The following is a 16,893-nucleotide window of genomic DNA, read 5'->3' as shown; positions in this document are numbered from 1 at the left end:
ATGGAGGTGGAGGCGCTCCTTCAGGTTTACAGAGCCGAGGCCATTTAGGGCTTTAAAGGTCAGCACCAAAACCTTGAATTGTGCTTGGAAACGTACTGGGAGCCAATGTAGATCTTTCAGGACTGGTGTAATATGGTCTCGGAGGCCACTTCTAGTCACCAGTCTAGCTATATACATGATTGTGCTAAAAGTTTTGTGAACTGAAAGAGTGCCTTCCCCAATATTTCACACCCCACAATTGGCAGGTGAGGCCTTTTTGCTGGTGCTACTTGGCTGGCTGCCTAGATGCTGTTGACCCATGACGGGGCCTTTTTAGTGGTGGCTCCCCATTTGCAAAACAAGGTGTGTCCCTCATTGTTGAATTTTTGGAGGGATCTCAATACATTCTTTCTTACCCAGGCATCTGAGGGCTGGAAAATACTTTTGCTGGCCGCTGTTTGAGAGAATACTTTAAAGCTGTTTTTAGAATGCTTTTTAAATTTGTTGTTTGCTGTCCTGGGCTTCTTTGGGAGGAAGTGTGGTATATAGATTGATTGAATGAATAGATAGATAGATAGATAGATAAACCTCCCATCTTACACTTGTGCATTTAGTTCTCCTTCACGCTCATCATTTAAAAAAAAAATTCATTTGCTTCCTATCGGTCAAACTGTCCAATTTATCCTTTCGAGCGTTCAGCCTACTCCACAAAGTGTCCTCGTATAAACATGAGCTCTGGCTCTGACATTGGCACAGGTTGCCAAGAGTCTTGTTGTCAGACAGGAAGACCCACCCAGCTGCGGGTTCGAAGTAAGGGACCTTGGGCCAGAGAAGAGGTGTTCATCCTGTCCTCAGTTTTTTACAAAGCTCAGCAAATACTGTGGTCAGCTGGTAGCCGAGGTTAAGGCTGCTCTCACAGAGAATCCTCAGGAAAACTTAGCTAGTTTTGTCAAAAGGCACCACAGTTCAAGAAGGATACTGACAAGCTGGAACATGTCCAGAGAAGGGCAACCAAAATGGTCAAAGGCCTGGAAACGATGCCTTATGAGGAACGGCTTAGGGAGCTGGGTATGTTTAGCCTGGAGAAGAGAAGGTTAAGGGGTGATATGATAGCCATGTTCAAATATATAAAAGGATGTCATATAGAGGAGGGAGAAAGGTTGTTTTCTGCTGCTCCAGAGAAGCGGACACGGGGCAATGGATTCAAACTACAAGAAAGAAGATTCCACCTAAACATTAGGAAGAACTTCCTGACAGTGAGAGCTGTTCGGCAGTGGAATTTATTTGCTACCAAGGAGTGTGGTGGAGTCTCCTTCTTTGGAGGTCTTTAAGCGGAGGCTTGACAGCCATCTGTCAGGAATGCTTTGATGGTGTTTCCTGCTTGGCAGGGGGTTGGACTGGATGGCCCTTGTGGTCTCTTCCAACTCTTCTATGATTCTATGAAAAGGGTGTTTTTTCTTTTCTTTTTTAAGATCGCCAGGTGTTTCTCCTGAGCAGGAACCTCAAAATTCACCTCAGAATTTTTTCCTCCAGGTAAAATTCGGCGGCAGCTCAAGCCCCAGGTCTAATAACGGTGGCCGCAGTGTGGAGAGTTTATTTCCCATCCCGTTAACTCTGATGCTGCTTAGAGATAGATGAGATCCACTGCACAGTTCTCAACTAGTAACCTGTTACCTGAGAGCCCCAGGTAAGAATATGCAAAAAAAACAACAACAACCATTTTTTCAAGGTGGGGGTGTTTAATTTAAATTGAGCAGTAAACGTGCATAAAAAATGGACATTGGGCATGTTCAGCAGGCCTCCTGGAGAATGTGCACACCATCTACACATGAAGAGGGAATTGTGCCCATTTCCCAGTCAATGTGCATAATCTCCAAGAGGACTTGAAGAATATGCATTCTCCAGTCAATATGCATCACTACCAACGGACTTTGAGGGATGTGCACAACTTGACTGTATTTTGTCTATTTTCTGGGCAATATGGAGAGAGAGAGAGAGAATGAGAGAGAGAGGGAGGGAGAGAGAGAGGGGGGGGAGAGAGACTTTAAAAGCCCTCAGATGTTTTGTCCCAGCAGGAACCTCCACATGCATTTCTGTACATGTATTAAGAGACTTGTGTGCCTCTTTTCAAGCAGTAAATCCTATCAAATAATAAAACCGACTGCATTAAAAATTCACGGACAGACAACAGAACAGTAGCAAACAGGAAATAGCTGAGCAGAGGAATTACAGGGTCCAGCAAATACTTGGGTGATGAATGGCTTTCATTTGTGAAAACACCCTCCCGGGTACTATATGTGCAAAACGCCCAGTTGTACAAGTGATCAGTAGCAGAGTGTGTGTGTGTGTGCATGTCCGTGCACACACAGATCCTACAAGTGCCCCAATTTTCCAGGGACCGTCCTGGATTTACAGACGTCATCCCAGTTTCCGATTTGATCCTGGAATGTCCCGCTTTTCCTTAGGACGTCCCCATTTTCACCAGAGAAATGTTGGAAGGTGTGCTGTTAGGTGCAGCGGCAGAGCATATGCTCATGCTGCCCAGGGTGGACGCATTCCCGAGGGGGGCATGGCATGCTCCTGAGGGGGGCATGGCACGGAGGGTGTCCTCCCAGGCACGGAATAGCCCAGCGTGGCACGTGCCCTGCAGCCAGGGGCGGAGCGAGCCGCCCACTGGGACGGAGTGTGCCGCCCGCCCACAACTCCCAAGACTCCCTCAAGCTGTCAAAACGAAGGGGTAAGTGGGGAATGCCGCCGGCAAAGCAACGCAGCTCCCCCCCCCCTTACCCCAACAGCTCAGGGTAGGTTTGGGAGTCGCAGGTGGGCAGCGTGCCAGGTGTCACCCCCCTCAGTGAGGGCACCCGGGGTGGCCCACCCCCACCGCCCCCCCTTCCTCTGGTTACCCCTGAGCTAAGGAGATAAGTAGCCATACAACCTTTAGAAGACACGTGAAGGTAAAGTAAAGTTTCTGCTGGTGGACGCTGACCCACGGATTTCCTACGTGGTAGCGGTCTTTGTAGCGAGGGCTATGAAAACCAGGGTGGGGTTCGTGAATGATGTAGTGAAGGCCCTCCCATCGTTCTCCTAACCTGTTGTATCCTCTTTTCTGTTTGGTGGGGGGTTTTGGGTTTTGTTTTTATTTATTTATTCCTTTATTTATTTATTTATTTATATATTTGGTTTTGTTTGTCTCCTTTGCTGGGACAGCGTGGCATGAATTTTATAACCTATTTTAATAATTTTAATTCTACCCTTTTAATAATGTTATATGGTATTTTGTGTAAAGGCATGGACCTCACAAATCTAATAAATGATGACACCTGAAGGCAGTCCTGTATAGGGAAGCTTTTTAAAAAAATTATTGTTATATTATGTTTTTATATATGTTGGAAGCTGCCCAGAGTGCCTGGGGCAACCCAGCCAGATGTGTGGGGTATAAATATCATCATCATCATCATGGAATAGGTATAGGTAAAGGTATCCCTGACCGTTAGTCCAGTTGTGGACGAATCTGGGGTTGCGGCGCTCACCTCGCTTTATAGGCCGAGGGAGCCGGCGTTTGTCCGCAGACAGCTTCCGGGTCATGTGGCCAGCATGACTAAGCCGCTTCTGGCGAACCAGAGCAGCACACGGAAACGCCGTTTACCTTCCCGCAGGAACGGTACCTTATTATCTACTTGCACTTTGACGTGCTTTCGAACTGCTAGGTGGGCAGGAGCTGGGACCGAAGAACAGGAGCGCACCTCGCTGTGGGGATTCGAACCGCCGACCTTCTGATCAGCAAGCCCTAGGCTCAATGGTTAGGACTACAGCGCCACCCGCATCATCATGGATAGGCCATCCCTATTTTCATCAGAGAAATGTTGCAGGGTATGTGTCTGTCTGAAAAGCAGCCTTACTCTGCATCCGTGAATGTAGTCTTTGGAGAGGCCCATGCATAGGACTGAATGCAATGTCTCACCCAGATCCATCAATCGGATCACAAGGGGGCAAACCTGAGGAGTCTACTTTGGTGATATTGAGGGGTTGGGGGACTGAGGAGCTCCGTTGTCTTTGTAGTTATTAAAATAAATGAGAAAAGAAAGGAGTAACGCGCCCCGAATGATATGTTTTCTGCTGCTCCGAACCTTTCAAATAATTGTGTGCAATCTCCCTTTCCGAACTCCCACCCCAACCCCAGTTTATGGGGCCTTCCTCCCCACTTGACAATATGAGCCAGTAATTCTCCTCGGGGAACTTTAATTCAGCATGGTAGCAGAGGGAATTAGAAGCTATAAAATCTGGAAGCAGCAACAGGGCTGGGCGATGGGATGAAGAGCAAAGGGAGCAAAAAGCTGGACTTGAGGAGGAGTATGTGGGGGAGAGAGAGAGAGACAGACAGAAGGGGAAATTGTGGGCTGGACCTCTGGAAACTTTTCTTGCACGGTAAGGTCAATAAAACTTCCCTTCCAAGGGAAGTGGTGTGTGTTCCCTGCAGCTGGAGTGGTTCAGGCGCATCCTTGGAAAAACAGTGCGGAGGGGAGGGCAATGTTTGAATTTGCAGGGAACAATCCTGTCTTGGCAGGGGACGCACTGGATGTGCTAACAGGTCCCTTCCTTATTATATATATTTATTATGTTTATCATTAAATATCTATAATTAAGAAACCCTCTTTCACACTCTTGCCTGGAGACTCTGTCCAGGGCTTGTCTGTTCCTGCTTTTAATCCACCGCAAACCTGCTCAGACGCTCAATGTCTTCCTCGCTTGCATTGTTTCCTGTGCCCCACACCCAGCCCTGATAGAAAGATAACTCCCCTTACACACACACACACACACACACACACACACACACACAGGTCCCACCCTCCTCTCGGTGACTCAGTCCTTCAGGCTGAGAGCTGCAGCCGTGTGGGCACATATGTTTCTGATTTAATGTGCCAACACGCCAACCTCAGCTTCCTCTTCGTTCCTCCCTGAGGGCTTTGCGTTGTGATTTCCCCACCCCCCCACCCCATTTGTATATATATAATTTGCTTTTGAAAAACACGCCTACGGCCTTTCCCCACCCTCTTTCTCCTCACCTTCTCTCCTCCACCCCCCCATTCCACTCGTCTCTGTGTTTTTTCTTTTCTTTTCCTGTGGCGAGTGGCCTATTTTAGGGTTTTCTCGACAAATCCTGACAGCTTCTGAGGACAGAGCGCTGTCCATGTTCGTCCGTCCTGGGGCGCTCTGGGCAGCTTTGAGCCAAACCAGTTTTCTGTGGGTGAGCCAGTCTCATATTCTGCAGAGTTTTCAGTCAGGAAGGAAACCCACCCATTGAGTCTGCTGTCAAACGGGATTTTATATTTATATTTATATCCTCTTTGGGGACAGGGCAAGGGAGAATTCGCCTGACAGAATGAAATAAAGATCTGCTTCGTTGAAGCACCTTTCCCAGGAGACACATTTAAAGCAGCCTTCTCTGACCTGATGCCATTCAGGTGTCCTGAGTACAACTCACACAAGCCCCAGCCAGTTTTGCTAGTGGTCAGGGGTGATGGGAGTTGTGCTCCAAAACAGCTGAAGCCTGGGCTAAGACTTTAGTGCAGGCATAGGCAAACTCGGCCCTCCAGATGTTTTCGGACTACAACTCCCATCACTCCTGACCACTGGTCCTGTTAGCTAGGGATGATGGGAGTTGTAGTCCCAAAACATCTGGAGGGCCGAGTTTGCCTATGCCTGCTTTAGTGCCTTTTCAGGTGTAGCGGAAAAGGGACTGAGGCTGCGGTCCTGTTTCTACTTACCTGGAGTCAGTGAGACATATACCTGAGTAGATATGTATAGGATTAGGGAGAATCTTGGTTGAGTTCACTTTCGAGGCAAACCTAATTTGCATTTTCTGAAGCAATGCAAAGCTGGAAAATACAGCCATCCTTTGAAATTTGTGCTGCTCCGAATTTTGCTGAATTTTCACAAGGACTTAAAAAAAAAAAAAGATAGCCAACTGATGTGTAAATGCAGAGAACCAAATTTAACATTGGAAAAATGAGAGATACCCAGGGTTGGATTAACCATTAAGCAAAATAAGCACATGCTTAGGGCATCTAGGAAAGGGGGACACCATAGAAATTTTCCATTGCCGGATTTTTAACTTTAATGGTCACAAACTGCGCAGCTGAACATTCATTTTCTCAGCTAAAGTATATTAAAAAATCCCAACAGAACAACTATGCAACAAAGCAGGCTGTGTGCCTCATCTTTACTAAGTATTGAAGCCGATATGTTTTGAGGATCTTAGAATTATAGAAGCATAGAGTTGGAAGAGACCACAAGGGCCATCCAGTCCAACCCCCTGCCAAGCAAAGACTGATCAAAGACTTTGCAATTAGAAAAAGTAAGAGAATCCCCCCCCAGATATAAACAAAGTGGAAGTATACACAAATAAACATTGTTTTCCACCTTACTGTAGGTTTTGTTTCATTTCAAAAAATAAAATGTTATTTTAACTTTGTTTATGTTTTGAATTAGATATATATGTGGGCACCAAAATCCTTTAAGTACTTAGGGCCTCTAAATGTCTTAATCCGGCCCTGCAGGAACCAAAATTGGTGGATTCACCCGTCCCCGATGTACAGATATAAAATAGGAAGAGGTACTCTTGTTTTTGTCTACAACTGCCCACTGAGTGTACAATCAGCGGCAAACCTGAGTTTGCAATGTGTGGAACAGACCTCTGTGTTCTCACCTTCGGTGGTGACATGCCACCCCTCTTTGCACCATGCCAGGCAGGCAGAGCAGCCAGCTTGGGAAGGGCAGCCTCAAAGTCTGAGGGCCATGGAGTCTGGTGCCAAGAGAGCCTGAAATCCCAGCTGCGCTCTGTGTTTGCCAAATGAGAAAACGCTGGGCGCTCTGCCATGCTATAGAGAGCCGCAGCCTGATCCCTGGAAGTTAGCAGCCAGGAAGGTGGAAGCTGGCAACCGGCCTCCCACGCACCGAGCTCTGTCCATAGAGGCTGGAAACTCTGCCGCGGACGTGTTTCCAGGTGAAATCCGAGGAAGGGAGAAAGCCATCAGTGGAAAAACCTGGCCCTCGAGGCCTCCAGGGTGCCAAGGGCCTTTGGAGGCAAGCGCGAGGCTTTAGAAAAGAAGATATCTGGGCTCGCAGGGGAATGTTGCTATTCAAACTGGGTAGAACGCGAGATAATTTAATCCCAAAATATATGACGAGGGCAGCAGTCCCACGAAATGCCCCGAAAGTGAGCGGGGCAAACACCACCACCTTTTGCACCCAGGTGCACAAGAGTGAATAAAGATGCGAGGTCCATGTGCTCATTCCTTGGCGTTTGTTCGAAAGCCATTGCACCAACCTGCCAGGACAGGGGCTGCCTGTCCCATTTCGTGAATAAATTTTGACTTTGGAGGACTCAGCCAATATTTATGTGAGTCTGCCCGCCTGTGAGCTTTCTTCTGTGCCCCTATAATGCCTGCTAGGCTTGAACAGCTTGCAAAGAAAGAAATCGGAAGAAGAGTTTGGATTTCATATCCCGCTTTATCACTACCCGAAGCAGTCTCAAAGCAGCTAACATTCTCCTTTCCCTTCCTCCCCCACAACAAACACTCTGTGAGGTGAGTGGGGCTGAGAGACTTCAGAGAAGTGTGACTAGCCCAAGGTCACCCAGCAGCTGCATGTGGAGGAGAGGAGACGCGAACCTGGTTCACCAGATTACGAGTCTACCGCTCTTTTTTTTATATAAGAATTTTATTGGTTTTTTACAAAACAAAGAACAACAAAACACATATAACAACACAAACACAACAATCAAAACATAATAAAAACAAATGCAAATCCCCATTAATACACCAATAATTCTTTTTCTTGTTTAACACACACACAAAAAAACTTTTCTTGTTCGAGTCTATACTGGGTGACTTCCCCCGTTTTCTCTCCTTTGGTTCCAATTCTAATGTACTTTAATAACTTCTCATCTCTAAAGTTTAAATTATCCAAAAGAAACTGAACATACTTCTTGATATTTAATTTTTACTTCAAAATAACCTATCACTTCTTAACTCAAATCATACATCTTATTTCACTTAAACTGCTGCTAATAAAAAAAACTTAACATCTCTTCAATAATTCCAAATCTTAAATTCTTAACACACTGACTTCAGGGTACCATAATAAACCATCCTAATTATATTTTGTATATTCTCACCCTATCCCTTTTCTAACCATTTTCCTTCACCATCTCGGGGTCTCCCCCCAGACATTTCTCCATCTCCCTCCAACACCATTGTCCAGAATGTCTTCTTTTTCTATAAATCCACAGGTCCAGACGCAGTCCATAAACGTCCTTGCAGGGGGCTTCAGGATACACAAATCATCTTCTTCTAGCATCTCCGTTTCAAAGTTCCAATCATGTTGTAGATTCACAAATCTTCTTCCCATCATTTCTGGGCTCTCACCCCAGAAATTGGATATAAATTGTATTCCAACCCTGCGTCTCTCACACCAGCAGGATTTTTCGACTTCTCGGAGTTGCGCAGCCTCTGTACTTTGTTTTCCAAAAACTTTCTCAAGTTCCCTTGCAAGATTTTTTTCCAGTTTAACAAAGTTCTCAAGAGTCTTTCCTGTAGCATATAACTTTTCTTCAACATCCTGGTTCAACAGAGTTAACTTCTGGTTTAACAGTTCCAACTTCAAAAGAATAATCCTTTGTTCATGTGTCAGTCCCGAGTCTAGAGCCAATTTGAAAACGAAACCAAGCATGGTAGAAATAGGCAGAGGGTTTCAAGTTTCAGTACTTTTCCATCTTTAATCATAGATTTTAGCCGCCATTTCCCCCCCAAGTTAGGGTGGAAAGATTGCAATCCAGCAATTTCAAAAAGAGATATTTCCGATCTCTTAATTCCCCTAAAAAGGGATTCAACCAGTCTCACTTGTCAAAACCTCCGTAGAAACTTTGTATCTGCTACTCCAGCAGCAGCTGAAAACAATGTTATCTTCTTCCTTAAACAAAGGGAGGAACGGGCTTCCTTTTTCACGTTCCTCCCGGAGTGCCAATTAGCAAAAATTTAGCATCCAATTATCTCCGTACTCACAGCCTCCGTGGTTCTCTTTTTTTCCTTTCCAATAGGTAGAACGACGCGCTCAGTGCCGGCGGCAGCCGCCGCATCACCGGCCCGGTTGGGGCATGCCTCCAAAGCCCGGCGCTGTTGTCCCTTCACTCCCGCGCCCTTTTACAAGGGCAACGGGAGAAGGGTTCCGCGCCATAGTGGGCTGGCTGGAGTGCCCATGCCGCGGGACGCTCGACCCGCGGTTTAGCGGAGCCCCGCTGTGCGGTAGCGGGGCTCCTACCCCCGGGCCAGCCTGGGTCGCTTCGCTGCCGAAACGACCCACGCCCGCCCGCAATGGCGTCCTCGCCGGAAGTCCACGAGTCTACCGCTCTTAACCACTACACCACACTGGCACTGTTGCAAAGACACTCTAACACTCTGGGACTCTTGCCTTTGAAGGATATGGACCATATAATGTCCGCCCCCCATTATCTGGGAAAATGAGGAGCTAAATCAATATGATGTGTGATTTGGTGACATGCAAAATGCATGTATTGAGTTGAAGTTAATAAAGAGCAATGGAGGACATAACCTAGGACAGAAACGACACACAAATTTCATTAGTTAGTAAGATTTGTTAAGTATCTTCTTTTTGCTGGCTGCATCCAAGTAGACACACAACCCATGAAGTGTTGTACCAAACCCAGATTCCCTTTCCATACAGCCACGTGAATTTTGTATTTATTTGCATGCCCAGAAGTAGCATTGAGTTTTTGTACTGGTCTTGCTCCCCTCCAAGGAGCCTGGCTTAAATACAGTTCAGCGGGCAGCAGCTGAAGACTCCTGCCCTGGGAGACTCTCCCATATTACAGAATTGTAGAGTTGGAAGGGACCCCAAAAATCATCCAGTCCAACCCCCTGCAATGCAGAAATCTCAGCTAAAGCATCCATGACTGTCTCGCCAGAGTGGTGCATGCTCTAGTTATCTCCCGCTTGGACTGCAATGCGCTCTATGTGGGGCTACCTTTGAAGGTGACCCGGAAACTGCAATTAATCCAGAATGCTGCAGCTAGACTGGTGACTGGGAGTGGCCGCCGGGACCACATAACCCCAGTCCTGAGAGATCTGCATTGGCTCCCAGTACGTTTCCAAGCACAATTCAAAGTGTTGGTTTAAAGCCCAAAACGGCCTCAGTCCTGTATACCTGAAAGAGCGTCTTCACCCCCATCGTTCAATCCAGACATTGAGGTCCAGCGCCGAGGGCCTTCTGGCAGTTCCCTCACTGTGAGAAGCAAAGCTACAGGGAACCAGGCAGAGGGCCTTCTCGGTAGTGGCGCCCGCCCTGTGGGACGCCCTCCCATCAGAGGTCAAGGAGATAAACAACTACCTGACATTCAGAAAATACCTGAAAGCAGCCCTGTTTAGGGACGTTTTTAATCTGTGATATTTTAATGTATTTTAATATTTGTTGGAAGCCGCCCAACAAATATTGTTGGGTGGGGTACAAATATTATATTATTATTATTATTATTATTATTATTATTATTATTATTATTATTACAGATGGCCATCCAACCTTTGCTTAAAAACCTCCAAGGAAGGAGAGCCCAACACCCCTCGAGATGTCATTGTTGTTGTTGTTGTTCAGTCGTGTCCGACTCTTCGTGACCCCATGGACCAGAGCACGCCAGGCACGCCTATCCTTCACTGCCTCTCGCAGTTTGGCCAAACTCATGTTAGTAGCTTCGAGAACACTGTCCAACCATCTCATCCTCTGTCGTCCCCTTCTCCTTGTGCCCTCCATCTTTCCCAACATCAGGGTCTTTTCTAGGGAGTCTTCTCTTCTCATGAGGTGGCCAAAGTACTGGAGCCTCAACTTCAGGATCTGTCCTTCTAGTGAGCACTCAGGGCTGATTTCTTTGAGAATGGATAGGTTTGATCTTCTTGCAGTCCATGGGACTCTCAAGAGTCTCCTCCAGCACCATAATTCAAAAGCATCAATTCTTCGGCGATCAGCCTTCTTGATGGTCCAGCTCTCACTTCCGTACATCACTACTGGGAAAACCATAGCTTTAACTATACGGACCTTTGTCGGCAAGGTGATGTCTTTGCTTTTTAAGATGCTGTCTAGGTTTGTCATTGCTTGTCTCCCAAGAAGCAGGCGTCTTCTAATTTCGTGACTGCTGTCACCATCTGCAGTGATCATGGAACCCAAGAAAGTGAAATGTCATACAGGGCAACAAATACTCCTTTTGTTTTGCCTTGCCCCCCCCCCCTGCAGCTGAGAGCTGCCTCTGCCAGCTTACATGGGAGGAAACTGAGGCAACAAATGAAAGTCAGATGACAAGCCATTTGCAAGTGCGGAAGGCAAGGGCAGCAATTATCTATTAACCAACACAGAGCATGACACAAAGGCAGGAAGGAGCGATTTAAGCTCTAGCAGGAAATCTTTTCTTCAGGAAGACTTCTGTAGTTTGACGGATTAGCGTAATCTTGTGTATGGATCTTAATCCGCTCCTTACTGCCTTGCACAAATCAACATGGAAAGGGGAACCATCTTTTTGTTGTTGTTGTTGTTGTTGTTGTTGCTGGGTTGGTGCTGTTTGAGAGGGCAAGAGAAAGGCAGAGGTTGGGAGCTGGTAGCTTCACCCATCCTGTGGGCCTTGTTGCTGGTGTCTGGGAAGCAGTGAAATGTTCCTTGTTACTTTTGTGTGGATTGTGGTGTGTTGGGTTTTTTGGGGTGTGTGTGTGTTTCTTTTTCTTTCTTTCCCCCCCAAAAAAAATTTATTGGTGTTTCCGCATAGACAACAAATACAAAAATAAAAACATCAAATCAACATATAAGACAAAACAAATACAGATACAATAAACTATACTAATAACAAAAATAAAACTTATACATACCTAACCACCACAAATACATGGGAAACTATTAATTAAATTCTTATTTCGAATCTTGTTTATAGGGACTTCCCCCATTCTCTCTTCTGCGTTCTATTTCTAGTCTACTTTAGTAACGTTATAACTAATTTAACCATCATTCACCATATCTTCAAATAAACATCTTGTATACCTTATGTCTATTGCTAACTTAGTAAAGCTATTGCTATTATTACTTCTAATTCCTACCTTAAAAAATTAAATTCCAAACCTTATCATAATAAGCCTAAATATTTCTTCCCTTCTCCGAATCGCTTGTTTCCCTCTGGCAAAAGAGTACCTTGGTAAGCCGTCCTAATAAAATTCATAACTTACTGTGTGTTTCAACAGCAGATTTCACGTTGCCTCTTGCGTTAGCGAGCATGGTCACAAAATCATACAGTCTGTATAAGAGATTCTGGGGGTTTTTAATGATTGTTGTTTTGTTACGTTTTTATACATGCTGTAATAAGCCACCCAGAGTGGCCGGGGAAACCCAGCCAAATGGGCTTGATATCAATAATAAAACCATCACCATCATCATAAGATATAATTTAGTTCAACTGCCTGCTGATGAAATAAATAGAGTACTATCTGGGTCCTTTTCTGGGGCGAACGAAGGCTAACCGGCACCCAGGGCAGGGCAAACCGCCTGCTGCGCCCGTGTTGCGTCGCTGCGTACGACGCATGTGTGTCGCAGCTATGTAGGCTGCATGTGTGGCGTTGCTATGCACAGCGCATGCGTGCGACACCGCATATGCGTTGTACGTAGCACTTTGCTGCCGGTGCTGCCCAAGCATCATACGGACGGTGGTGGGATCCTTTGCTCGTGGCTGCAGCAGCGACAGAGGGGTCCTCCACTTATGGCTGTAGCGGCAATGGAAGGATCCCACCACTGTCCGTATGGTGCTCGGGCTGCATGTGCGGCATCGCTGTGTACAGTGCATGCGTTGTACGTAGCAGTTTGCCGCCAGCGCCACTCGAACGCCGTACGGACGGTGGCAGGATCCTCCACTTGCGGCTATGGCGACGTGATGGCTGCTCGCGCCCAGGGGTGGTGGGGTGAGCACCCCGTGGGGTGCCTTCTTGTCACCCCTCCAGACATGGCACCTGGGGCACACCGCCCCCTGCCCCCTTGCGATGCCACTGGTCCTTTTACATGCAAGGCATGCAGCTGTGCAACAGGATCAGGCCAAAGACCCATCTAGTCTCTCTGAATGCCACACCAGACTGCAACAGCCCCGATAGGTGTGATATTATGTTCTTTGTTTTGGTCTATGTGTATAGGATTCTTACATGCACAGCCCGTATTTGAATGTTCAGACTGTGTGTGGAGCCATCAGAAGTGGGGTCAGCACCCTGGGTGACCATGGAGGGCAGTCTCTCTCTTGTACTCTGTGCCAGGAGTGGTTTCTCTTCTTGGCCAATTTTCAAAAGCGCCCTGTGGGCGATCAGTTCAGACCTCTGGCAAGAGTTGATCTGCCCCTCTTCCGGCATCCTAGGAAGAGACTAGAGATAGAAGGGGTGGCAGAGAGAGAGGGGACCCCTGAGAGATTGTTTCAAAGGAACATGGGTCTTGAGTTAGGACAATGGTTGCCTCCACACACTCTGCATGGTTACAGTGGGGACGGGGAGTATTGGCCAATCTTAGATGGTAAAGGGATAAAAACCAAACAAAGCCAGCCTTTCACTTCCACTGAACAGGCCCACAGTGCCGCAGAGATTGCTTCCTGAAATTTCTGCTTCCTAAGGCACGGGAACCTGATGCCACAATGAGTGATTATCCTGGAGCTGCACACTAGAAGGATTAAGGAGGCTGTAACGTAAACCCTTATTTGTGTGGTCACTATTTAGGGTGGTTCTGAATAGTCAAGTTGAAACTGGATATCTCAGCAGAGTTGAATCCCTTACCCCGCCCCCCCCTCCTGAAAAATACTTCGATTGTGCGAATGTTCACCTCCCTCATTCCCTTTGGAATAAAAGCGCTGTTTGGCATCATGTCACCCCCTGGCTCCTGCACCTTCCTAAATTAGTCACATGGGTGATTTCGACGGATTCAACGTGCATGGGTTGGGGAGCAAGCACATGTTGAAACAACCTCGCTGGTAGCTGAGCAGGTCTTGAGTTTGGTCACTTCCTGGATGAACCTCTGGAGTTGTTGGGTCAGGGAGTGGCTCCTCCATGTGGTGAACCACTGAACAGCAGGTGGCACCTCCTTGCGAATTACCCTCAGGCCCCAAACTGGCTCTTCCCTCCCACTGAAGTTCCCATTTGAAGTCGGCAAATGCATCCTCTTTTTTTGGTCTTCAAAATATGGCAACCCTTATCTATCTATCATCTGTCTGTCTATCTATCTATCTATCTATCTAATCTATATCTATCTATCTATCTATCTATCTATCTATCTATCTATCTATCATCTATCTACATCTATCTATGTATCTATCATCTATCTTTCTGTCTATCTAACATCTATCTATCTATCTACATCTATCTATCTATCTATCTATCTATCTATCTATCTATCTATCTATCTATCTATCTATCTATCTACATCTATCTATCTATCTCTCATCTATCTATCTGTCTATCTAACATCTATCTAATCTATCATCTATATCTATCTATCATCTCTATCTATCTATCATCTATCTATCTATCATCTATCTATCTATCATCTCTATCTATCTATCGGCCCAAACATATGCAAATATCCCACCCCACTCCCCTCTGCAAGATGGAAAAACACAAATCTGTTGGGGTAAAAAACCGACAGCGAATGGGAGACTTGGCCATCGAGCTTTTTTCTCTCCAAAGGAGCAGCTTCTTCTCTCTGGTGTGACCTGCTGGGCTCATGCTCTCTCAACCACATACACAGTTGTTTTCTTAAACAGCTCTCCTGTTTGCTGACACAGCGTTTCTAATCGCAGCTGTGGACTGCCCCTGAGTGGTTTGTGGCAAAGGGGAATGACTCAGCAGAGGAAAGGAGGGAGGAGGAGGAGGAGGAGAAGAAGAAGACACAGGGAGCATTGTCATTGCTGGAAGCCTGATTCCTGCCCCCATTCAAATGGGAAAGTCGGAGGAGGACGGGCACCCTAATAGCCAAGATGGTGGCTTTTGTAGGTGGCTGCTGCCAAATAGAATTTCTGTTTTCACCAGCCTGGAAAAGAGCAGAGTCCCCTTCCCCTCACCCAGATTTAAAATGCCTTGTGGTTTTTTTTTGTGTGGTTTTTTTAAAAAGCTGTTCCTTAGCTCCATTTTCATTTGTTTCTGGCCCCCAGAAAGCAGAGGAGGGGAAAATATTTCAGACATTCGATGCACCATTTCTGTCTTTCTGATCTGCCTGCTTGGATTGAGTTGGTACTTCAGCTTGTACTCTTGCCTTACTGTGTGGTTGGCAGCTGCGGACTCTACCCTATTGGTTTCAAGCCTTTGGTTGGTACATTTCCTTTGCCTGCGGTGGTATTCTGTACCAGAGGGGTGAGCACAGCATAGACTGAGACCTGCTGGCCGATCCCTTGACGATTTGAAGGAAATCAGCAAGGGTTTCTGATCTCCTCCAGCTTGCTTTACTAATGCCAACAAACTGAACTCGTAGACAGCCGATGAAGCTGAACTTTGGAAGGTGCAGGACAGGCGAAAGGAGGAACCAAACTATGGAACTCATTCCCACAAGAGGCGGTCATGGACACCAACCTCTAGAGTGGTTTAAAAGGGAATTGGACAAATTCATGGATGAGGCCTGTTGACGGCTGCTAGCCATGATGGAGCCAATGCTCTTTCTCCACAGTTGGAGGCAATAATGGTTTTGAAAACCAGTTTCTGGAAACCAACGGAAGAGAGAGTGCTGTTGTTGTGCTTGAGTCCTGCTTGTGGGTTTCCCATGGACATCTAGTTGGCCATTTTGAGAACAGGATGTTGTGCTAGACTGGCCATTGGCTTGAACAACAGTTACTTCTTACATTCTTATATGTTCTTATTTCCTGCCCACTCTGGTTGCATTGTTGAAATGAAGAAAGCAGGATGGGTGGGTGTCCACCACGAGTGGATTTTCACATGTGGGAGGACTGTGATCGCCTTTTGGTTCTGGAACCCAGAACAAGTTCCTGGGCTCAGAATTGTTTAATTTGACGTGGAAGCTTGTTGCATGGATATCTATAGCATGAGCCAAAGCGTAAAGGTAAACGTAAAGGGACCCCTGACCATTAGGTCCAGTTGCGGACGACTCTGGGGTTGTGGCGCTCATCGGCATGTGACCCTGATGCTCATCGCCTGGTGAGGTCAATAAGCACAACGCAGGTTAAATATGCATTTTGGTGCAGACAAGGCGGGCGGGCTACAGATTCATCATAGCATTGTGAGATTTTTGATTAAGGGTGGTGGATTAGTCTGTGTTCTTAAAGGTAAAGGGGACCCCTGACCATTAGGTCCAGTCATGGACGACTCTGGGGTTGCGACGCTCATCTCGCTTTATTGTCCGAGGGAGCTGGTGTACAGCTTCCGGGTCATGAGGCCAGCATGACTAAGCCGCTTCTGGCGAAACCAGAGCAGCGCACGGAAACGCTGTTTACCTTCCTGCCAGAACGGTACCTATTTATCTACTTGCACTTTGACATGCTTTCGAGCTGCTAGGTGGGCAGGAACAGGGACCGAGCAACGGGAGCTCACCCTGTCGTGGGGATTCGAACCGCCGGCCTTCTGATCAGCAAGCCCTAGGCTCTGTGGTTTAACCCACAGCGCCACCCGCGTCCCAAAGCTAGCATCGAGCAAATGGAAGCACCTGCACGATCGCTAGTGCCTGCCTCTTTCCCTGATCTGCACCAGCACCAGAAAGTGCTGGGAATGGCAATTCTGAAGCCTGTTTGCTGAATGAGCCAACTCTTCCTGGGTAGCCGCTGCCGGTCACTGTGGACAATCCTGAGCTAGATGAACCAATGGTGTGACTCACTATTGGGCAGCTTCATATGTTCCTAATCTC

General features: G+C 46.8%; 1 protein-coding gene across 1 annotated transcript in view; it reads left to right on the top strand.

The window, feature by feature from the left end:
* Window positions 1-16,893, top strand: part of ZBTB7C (zinc finger and BTB domain containing 7C) — a 141,532-nt gene that overhangs the window by 101,519 nt on the left and 23,120 nt on the right. Inside the window, exon 2 of the mRNA XM_033164533.1 lies at window positions 1,513-1,666. Coding sequence (XP_033020424.1) covers window positions 1,614-1,666 — 53 coding nt within the window. The 5' untranslated portion in view covers window positions 1,513-1,613. The remainder of the gene's footprint in view (window positions 1-1,512; window positions 1,667-16,893) is intronic.

Source organism: Lacerta agilis, chromosome 11 (genome assembly GCF_009819535.1).
Source record: "Lacerta agilis isolate rLacAgi1 chromosome 11, rLacAgi1.pri, whole genome shotgun sequence".
NCBI classification, from domain to species: domain Eukaryota; kingdom Metazoa; phylum Chordata; class Lepidosauria; order Squamata; family Lacertidae; genus Lacerta; species Lacerta agilis.
Note: the sequence above shows the minus strand (reverse complement) of the source record. Positions and strands in the feature narration are given on the sequence as shown.